Source organism: Triticum dicoccoides, chromosome 7A (genome assembly GCF_002162155.2).
Source record: "Triticum dicoccoides isolate Atlit2015 ecotype Zavitan chromosome 7A, WEW_v2.0, whole genome shotgun sequence".
Taxonomy (NCBI): domain Eukaryota; kingdom Viridiplantae; phylum Streptophyta; class Magnoliopsida; order Poales; family Poaceae; genus Triticum; species Triticum dicoccoides.
In genome coordinates this window covers 239,692,013-239,701,576 of record NC_041392.1, presented here as the reverse complement: position 1 = coordinate 239,701,576, position 9,564 = coordinate 239,692,013, and the positions used below count along the sequence as shown (strand labels likewise).

The 9,564-nt window shown below is 45.4% G+C and overlaps 1 protein-coding gene across 1 annotated transcript; it reads right to left on the bottom strand.

Annotated features, from left to right (window-relative positions):
• Window positions 1-6,115: 6,115 nt before the first annotated feature.
• On the bottom strand, window positions 6,116-8,012 carry LOC119330958. The gene is made up of 3 exons (XM_037604110.1): window positions 7,699-8,012; window positions 6,682-6,756; window positions 6,116-6,568 (listed from the first exon to the last, which is right to left on the bottom strand). The coding sequence occupies exons 1-3, from the start codon at window positions 7,867-7,869 to the stop codon at window positions 6,515-6,517; spliced, it is 300 nt and encodes a 99-aa protein (XP_037460007.1). The 5' UTR covers window positions 7,870-8,012; the 3' UTR covers window positions 6,116-6,514.
• Window positions 8,013-9,564: the final 1,552 nt, after the last annotated feature.

The following is a 9,564-nucleotide window of genomic DNA, read 5'->3' as shown; positions in this document are numbered from 1 at the left end:
TACCATACTTGTGCTTCAAAGTAGCACCATGATTTTCATAGTAGAGAGTCTCTCATGTTATCACTTTCATATACTAGTGGGAATTTTACATTATAGAGCTTGGCTTGTATATTCCAATGATGGGCTTCCTCAAAATGCCCTAGGTCTTCGTGAGCAAGCAAGTTGGATGCACACCCACTTAGTTTCTTTTGATGAGCTTTCATACACTTATAGCTCTAGTGCATCCGTTGCATGGCAATCCCTACTCACTCACATTGATATATATTGATGGGCATCTCCATAGCCCGTTGATACGCCTAGTTGATGTGAGACTATCTTCCCCCTTTTTGTCTTCTCCACAACCACCACTCTATTCCACCTATAGTGCTATATCCATGGCTCACGCTCATGTATTGCATGAAGATTGAAAAAGTTTTGAAAAAGTTAGAGTATGAAACAATTGCTTGGCTTGTCATCGGGGTTATGCATGATTTAAATACTTTGTGTGGTGAAGATAGAGCATAGCCAGACTATATGATTTTGTAGGGATAACTTCCTTTGGCCATGTTATTTTGAGAAGACATAATTGCTTTGTTAGTATGCTTGAAGTACTATTATTTTTATGTCAATATAAACTTTTGTCTTGAATCTTTCGAATCTGAATATTCATATAAGAATTAAGAAGATTTGCATTGAAATTATGCCAAGTAGCACTCCGCATCAAAAATTCTCTTTTTATCATTTACCTACTCGAGGACGAGCAGGAATTAAGCTTGGGGATGCCTGATACGTCTTCAACGTATCTATAATTTTTGATTGCTCCATGCTATATTATCTACTGTTTTGGACTATATTGGGCTTTATTTTCCACTTTTACATTATTTTTGGGACTAGCCTATTAACCGGAGGCCCAGCCCATAATTGCTATTTTTTTTACCTATTTCAGTATTTCGGAGAAATAGAATATCAAACGGAGTCCAAACAGAATAAAACCTTCGGGAACGTGATTTTCTCACTGAACGTGATCCAGGAGACTTGGACCCTACTCCAAGGAGTCAAAGAGGCAGTCACGAGGGTGGGGGGCGCGCCCACCCCCTAGGGCGCCCCCTGCCTCATGGGCCCCTCGGTGCTCCACCGACGTACTCCTTCCTCCTATATATACCTACGTACCCCCAAACAATCAGAACAGGAGCCAAAAACATAATTCCACCGTCGCAACTTTCTGTATCCACGAGATCCCATCTTGGGACCTGTTCCAGAGCTCCGCCGGTGAGGGCCGTCTTCACGGAGGGCTTCTACATCATCATAGCCTCTTCGATGAAATGTGAGTAGTTTATTTTAGACCTTCGGGTTCATAGTTACTAGCTAGATGGCTTCTTCTCTCTTTTTCGATCTCAATACAAAGTTCTCCCCCTCTCTTGTGGAGATCTATTCGATGTAATCTTCTTTTTGCGGTGTGTTTGTTGAGACCGATGAATTGTGGGTTTATGATCAAGTCTATCTATGAATAATATTTGAATCTTCTCTGAATTCTTTTATGTATGATTGGTTATCTTTGCAAGTCTCTTCGAATTATCCGTTTGGTTTGGCCAACTAGATTGGTAGTTCTTGCCATGGGAGAAGTGCTTAGCTTTGGGTTCGATCTTGCGGTGTCCTTTCCTAGTGACAGAAGGGGCAGCAAGGCACGTATTGCATCGTTGCCATCGAGGATAACAAGATGGGGTTTATTTCATATTGCATGAATTTATCTCTCTACACCATGTCATCTTGCTTAAAGCGTTACTCTGTTTTTAACTTAATACTCTAGATGCATGCTGGATAACGGTCGATGAGTGGAGTAATAGTAGTAGATGCAGAATCGTTTCGGTCTACTTGTCACGGACGTGATGCCTATATACATGATCATGCCTAGATATTCTCATAACTATGCTCAATTCTGTCAATTGCTCAACAGTAATTTGTTCACCCATCGTAGAATACTTATGCTCTTGAGAGAAGCCACTAGTGAAACCTATGGCCCCCGGGTCTATTCTCATCATATCAATCTCCATCAGTTTAATCTTGTTTTGCTTTTTACTTTGCTTTTACTTTTCACTTTGCATCTCTATACCAAAAATACCAAAAATATTATATTTATCAGATCTCACTCTCGTAAGTGAACGTGAAGGGATTGACAACCCCTAATCGCGTTGGTTGCGAGTAGCTATCGTTTTGTGCAGGTACGAGGGACTTGAGCGTGGCCTCCTACTGGATTGATACCTTGGTTCTCAAAAACTGAGGGAAATACTTACGCTACTCTGCTGCATCATCCTTTCCTCTTCGGGGAAATCCAACGCAAGCTCAAAAGGTAGCAACCACGACAATGGCGTGTTTGTGCACGCGCTCTGTGTGCAGTGTGCGCGTCCAGTGGTTGTTTGTGCTGGACCCCCTCCTCCTCTCGTCGTCTTCGTGCTTGTGATCATGTCCCACAACTGGCCCGCGTCGTCGCCGTCCTCCTGGAGCCCTCTCCCCCTCTGTCAGCTCTCGTCGTCGCGCGCCCACGGACGCACTGTGGCCGATCGAGCTTTAATGGCGTTCGGCTCCTTCTCCTCTTGTCCTCGAGCTCGCCCTCGTCTCCGTGATCCCTGCATCAATAGCTCGTCGCCTTCCCCGAGCCCATGCGCGAGCACACGCGTCCGCGGCACCGGCCGCGTGTCCACGACGACGCCAGCTCGGCCATGCCCTCGCCCGGCTATATATAGCCCTCCCCCGAAGTGTTTGAGCACACCAGCGGCCTCCGCACACTCCACTAGCCCTCCCCAGCCCCTCGCCCGAGCCTCTGGAGCTCTCCTCGCTCGACATTGCCGCCATGGCCGTCGCTCCCCTCGGCCTAAATTGGCTCAAGCCCGAGCCTCTCCCCTACCCCTTTCTCCACCACTAGAAGCCTCTCACACCGGAGATCCTCCCCACCCCTTTTCTTCTCACCGGAGCCCTTATGGTCGTACTTTTCCAAGTCCGGCCGCCGCCCCTTGCTCCGTGTCGCCCCGAGCCGCGGCTGCTCTGCACTTCCCCCAACGCTCGTGGACCTCTGGTTGGGTGCGGTTTCGCATCCCGCATCCGCCGGTGGCCGGAGCTCGGCCGGAGAATGCCGGAGCCGCCCGGACCGTCGCCGGCGTCCCCCTGCCTCTGCTCCTCTGCTTCCGATCAGGACGCAGCGAGGAGGAGGAAGAAGACAGGAGCCAGGCGGGCCCCCTCCTTCCCTGACCCCACCTGGCAGCCACTCAGGTCGGCCCCGCGTTGACCCGCCCGGTCCAGCTGGATAAGTGACGGGCCCCACAGCCCGTGGGACCCGCACATCAGCCGCTCAAGCCCCTGCCCCGCCTCTGCCACGTGTTTAAGTGGAGGCGTAAACACTCCAGTACGTTTTCACTTAAAGAAAGCGTACTTTCCCTTTGGTACGTTTCCTTTTGGAGAAAGCGTATTTCCTCTCTGTTCAGCCCAGAATGCATTTTGTTAAACAAAAAGCATATTTCTAACTTTGCGCTTCTGCCTTATCCACTCAGGGACTTGTTTGTGATGCTATTTTTGCAGAGTCCATGAACTTCAACCCTTCATATCTTTTTAACCACAACTCCAAATGAGGTGATTCCAAAGCCCACTTCTTCGTTTCGTCGAGCCCGTTCTGTTGGTTTCATTTTCACTATGGTTTGACACTGTGAAAATGACCTTTTTGCCCTTGCACGTAAACAGCCCCTCCGAGAGAGAACTATTTCCGGCAAATCTTTTTGCGGCTTCACCGCATTTCTCCCCGGTGCCTTCTTCATCCCCAGGCAAGCCACAATACCCACTTGCATGATAGTCATGCAGTAGCCATGGTTTTCAACTTGAATATTTATTAAATGAGTGCTTGTTTAAAATATGGTTATCGTTGTTTCGGAAATGCTTCTGGGTTTGTGCTTACTTGTTTGCTATGTTGTTATGCACCTAGTTATCATGCCCTACTGGTTGCTAGTATTACTATCATATTGCCATGCTTGATAGTAGTACATGTTGGGTTGGTCATGCTCTTAGGTGCATGACTAACGTCGGTTACTGAGTACTGTTAATAGGCATTGTTCCGTTGTTGTTAGTTGGTTAAGTGTTACTCGGTGGTGTTATTGATAAATTCTTGCATGTTATTTATGGATGATGCTAGTGGTATATTAATCTATCGATAGCCGCGCCCGCGGATAAGGGCCCAGTTCGTGTCGGTCCCACCGTGAGTCAACACTATTAATAATAACTTGATTAATAACAACCCCGGTTCGAAGATGAGATAAGTTGGTTGTGATCACCGTAAGGATCACAGGCCAAATATTGGTCGTGGTTGTGATCGCCGTAAGGATCACGGGCCAAATATTGGTCGTGGTTGTGATCGCCATAAGGATCACGGTTTGAGACCAAGTATTGGTCGTGGTTGTGATCGCCGGAAGGATCACGGTGGTATCGAGGATACCGAGTTGTTGGATATTTGTGATGTTGTGCGAGAATCATGGGTAAATATCAAGCTCCTTGTGGTCATTTAATGATTACTACGGTATTGTTTATACCAAGCTTGATTTGATCCTGAGATGATCGTGTGATGTCCGAGGTTGGTAAGTGCTGCGTGTGATGGTTACGAGATAACCCGAGCAGAATAATTGGCGCATGTAGTGTTATCATGTTGCATGCTAGTATCATCAGATTCATATGTTCATGCCATGCTCATATTGTTCTAGCGGTATCATGTTCATGTTGCCTTTGGATTCTTAGTGGCTATTATGATTATTTTCATGATGGTAGCTGGTATTATTTTGGGAGTACTACTTTGGATGTCATGTTGCTCATGTCATGTTGTTATGATGATCTCATGTTAATTCCTGTTTAACTTGTAATTGCCATGATGTTGTTTGTCTTGAATGCTTCTGGATTATTGTGAGCTTGCAAGTACATTCAATGTACTGACCTGGTGTGTCATGCCAGCTTGCAGGTCGTGTCTGGATTGCTTGACGGTTTGGTGTTGTTCCTGTGTTCACGAGCTAGGATAAGTGTTCCAGCCAGAGTCCCTGCGGATTGGAGTCCATTACCACCGTCGTCATTCTTCCGCTGCCAGTAGTTTTTCCGCTGCTAGAGTTATTCCGCTGCTTCGAGTTGTTCTGTTGCTTGCATAGGGCAACTGAGGATGGCGTAGTGTCGCCGTGCCGATGTTATTCATTGTAATATCGGAAACCTTGTAGTCATATCTGTGTAATAATAGAAAGCTGGTTTGTTCTATGCTAAGCAGTGCCGTATTTCAGAAGACTTCTCCTCGATCTCTGGGCTGGAATACGGGGCGTTTCGGTTTCTCTGAGCTAGGGTGCCACAACCCTGTAGGACGAGCGGTAGTGGGAGCGGCACTAGGGGCGGTACTACCGCTGCTACTACCGCTCGGCGCTCTGTTCTCCCCTCTTGCCTCTATTTTCCTCAACAACTGTAGGAAGCGGTAGTACCGCTCCTGGAGCGATAGTACTGCTTGTGTGCGGGCTGAGAAGAGCATGACGATTGGATTTGTTCCCCGCTATAAAAGGGGGTCTTCTTCCTCATGAAGAACTACCTCTTCCTGCCCTAAACTCCATTGTTGCTCCAAAGCCCATTTTCACCCGATCTCTCTCCCTAGCCAATCGAACTTGTTGACTTTCTAGGGATTGGTTGAGAAGGCCCCGATCTACACTTCCACTAAGAGAAATTTGATTCCCCCACTAATCTCTTGCGGATCTTATTATTCTTGGGTGTTTGAGCACCCTAGACGGTTGAGATCACCTGGTGGAAGTGTAGCCGATCTAGAGTGTTGTTTCTCAGTGAAGGTGCGCATGATGATGACATATGATGATGTACATTTTGTGGTAGCTAGGGCTTGAAAATTGTTGCTGGCTTGCATATTTTGATGAGGTGGTATATGCTAACTGTAGGACACGAAACAAAAAAATAATTGTAGCCCAGCCTTTGAAAGATGCTCATAAGAACAGTGTATCTGGGTATGTGTACATTCCATCTCTCTCTAAACACACTTGAAGCACCTAATGCCGAGATGCATCAAAAGAAAATACAGATTTCTTCCGGCACTTCTGTAATGGAGCAGTATCATGCTACACACAAACAATTGCACTCCGATCATAGACAGTGGATTTATTATTTAGCATGTTGGAAACACTAGCAGAGTAGCAGTAGCAGTGACGGTATCACAATGCACGGATTGTAGTGTCTCCATACACCGATTTCTGAACATCTAGCACTTACACATTTACATTTCCAGTATGATTCCTCGTGTCTAACAAAACGGTATCCGTCCAAACAAGCAGGAAACTCAAAAGATGAACGCTAAATTACTCAAAACGAAGAGACTCAGACGACAACAAGACCTGGCTTGCTAGCATGAGGAAGCAACCTTTTTAACGGTATATGCTTATCATGCGTTAGCAATCAGGCTTGCAGAAATCCCATATTGGGACGTTGCCAGTCAAACGGACGCCGTATTTGGTACAGGATGTTCCCAGATGAACTAGTTGTCAGACTTCGGAGGATCCTTCTTCTTCCCGTAAGTTAGGCCAGTGTCCTGGTGACATTACATGCAGTAGTAGATAAGGAATCAACTTGCAGAACCAGTTGATGGAATAGCTTGTTGTCTGGGTCTCAGGGATCTAGTGAAAGTGAAGATACAAAGGTTACCTGGGGGTCAGGAATTGGCCTCCGTTTCTCGACATAACGGTATGGATCCGAGGCAGCAGCTAAAGCAGCTCGTTCCTGTGAAAAAAGGCATATACCATTATCAACAGAGTGGAAAGAAAAATCACCAGATTAAACATAATAGTAAGAGTGGAGAAGCGTGAAATATCAAGATAACACTGCAGCAATTTGAAGTAATTTGGTGCAAAAACATCGGTGGATGAAATGGAACGAAAACAGACAACTCTATAAAAGAAAATTTCAGATAAAGAAAAGTAATAAGTACTAACTGCTTATCAGGATAGATGAGACATGAGTAACTGCTAGAACATTTGGTTCTTTTACTTGTAGATAAATAAGGGTGCCTTACAGGAGGATGAAATTCCTAAGTCACACTTTTGAATAGAACAAGTGACTGTTTAAAAAGGACAACACGCAGCAAGAGGCAATTCAGATTATCATTTTCAATATGGTGGATGCAAGAGCTGAACATAGCTGTCCCACTTTTATAAGAGCATGCCATTTATTCGCTCTATTTGGTTTGACAGTAATAATATTTCCATGAATGAAGTGTTTATCAAAATACATCATCAAATTATTCTTGTTGGAAGAAGGCCATATTAAGATTCACAAGTTTAACTTCCCAAGCAACGATAGCTCAACCATGTAAAATGTCATGACAGACACTAGCCGGCTGTAATTTCAATGGTGTTTCCTATGGTTTAAGTTTGGCAGATAAAATGAAGTTGACAATTAGTCAGTCCCTACCAAAAGCTAAGACAGCAGCATCAATTCCGAGCAAGCCAACGCACAGTTCCTAGAAGTAAACAACAAGCTCTTGATGCCAGCGCCTATACACGCATCATTTCGACAATTTCCTGGAATTAACTAAACGGGCTTGTAGAGATGTGGGCAACTGCATCTTACGGCGATCTCATCCGAGAAAGCGATATGTCCAGACCGATCCATCCAATAGAAGACAATCACAGCGGTAACAAGAATTAGCAAGGGGAAATCGACCTGCTGCTCCTTCTGGAGCTGGCGCGCGGGTCGGACCCAGAGGTAGTAGGCGAGGCTCCCGGCGACCGCCCAGGAGGCGACGTTGGTCCAACCGCGCACGCCGCCCAGCGCGTTCCCCACGAACGACCGCGCGCTCCCGACCCTCCGGCTCCACCCCTTCGCCGGCACCATCTCTAACGCTCTCCGAGACCCTCCCAGGCGGGCGGCGGCCTCTCCCCGAGCGCTTCCTCCTGCGTCGCCGCCGACTCCCGAATCTCTGACCCCTCTCGATCGCCTCTGTGTCTAGTATTGGTCCGCAAGAAAGGGAACGGAATGCTACTGCGCGATGTAACAGAGTGGACGGCCCATTTGACCTACGAAGTACTAGTTGGTCTAGAATTTACCAGACAAAGTCCATGAGAAGCCCAACTCGAGGGCTCAGACAGACACGCCAGTATGTAAAGCTTCCTAAATTGTCTCAAAAAAAATGTAAAGCTTCCTAAATCTCAAAATGATATGTCGGCTTGATCTTTCGGAGGTGCTCATAAAAATAGGGTGTGCGTGTGTGCATTCATAGGGATGAGTGTATGCGCATGTATATGAGCGCTTGTGTCTGTACTGATGTTTAAAAAAAAACGATGAGAGAGCCTCACCCAAAAAAAAATAACTGATGAAGGAGCCCCTCAAGGGTCATTTGGACTGGGCTTAGAGCGTGTCATTTAGCGTGAACTGCCGTCACGTGTCGCGCTCTGAGTGCTACCTTCAAATTTTATTGTTCTTTTCACATGTTTTCAGCTTTTAGATGTTTTTCTCGTTTTTTTGGCCTTTTGGCCAGTCTTTCTTAGCTATTGGACAAAAAAATTGGAAATTTCTAAACAAGAAAAAATGCATTTTTCTTTCTTTATTTTTCTTTTGCAAGAGGTATGAATTTGCTTCCGCTAGAGACGCAGTCGTGCCTGTCGAAAAAGGAAAACACGTTTTTTTTACTTTCACGAGAGGCATAGCCGTAGTCAAAAACAAAAAAAAAGTGTTTTTTCCCTTTCGCGAGAGGCACAAGTGTGCTTCCGCGAGAGGTACGACCGTGCCTCTCAGAGAAAAAAAATGTCTTTTCTTTTCTTACTTTTGTGAGAGGCACGGCCGTGTTTCTTGAAAAAAAGAAAAAAAATCTTCTGTGAGAGGTGTGGATTTGCTTCCACGAAAGGCATGGCCGTGCCTCACGAAAATATACAGAAATAGATGTTATATTTTTTTCATTCGCAATAGGCACGGGTTTGCTTTCACGAGAGGCATGAATTTGTTTCAGAGAGGCATGGCCGTGCCTCTCGGAAACGAAAAATAATGTGCCTTTTTTCTCACGAGAGGCATGGGTTCATTTCTTATGGAGGCACAGATTTGCTTCCGCGGGAGGCACAGTGAAAGGAAAAAATATACTCCCGGTTCGTATTTTTGCCTAGTTTTTAGTCTGGTTTTTTGTGTGAAGAAAAAAGTTCGTCAAAACATATCCACATGGGATCTAAATTTAAAAATCTCAACGCAAGCAATCCAATGATGAAAATTATTCAAGATTTGGATGCACAGTTTAAAAGATAAACGGTTTTGAATAAACGGATCTACCAAAAAAGTTGCGACAAAGTGACGCATATAGTGCGCCATTTTGTCGCAACATGAGGAGGTGGGAGTGATATTTGCAAAAAATTAATCTTAATTAGTGATTTCGCAAGGTATATCATGGAACGCTGATTGTTTTCCCCTTCTCGCTTCATTAAATGGTCGGCCCGTTCGTTTGCTCGCTGCTTTCGATTAGTTCGTTGTTCCATTCTGTTCGTGTTTCTTTCTCATTCTGTTTTCTCTACTTCTTCAATTGTTTTTTTCTTCTGATTTTATTGC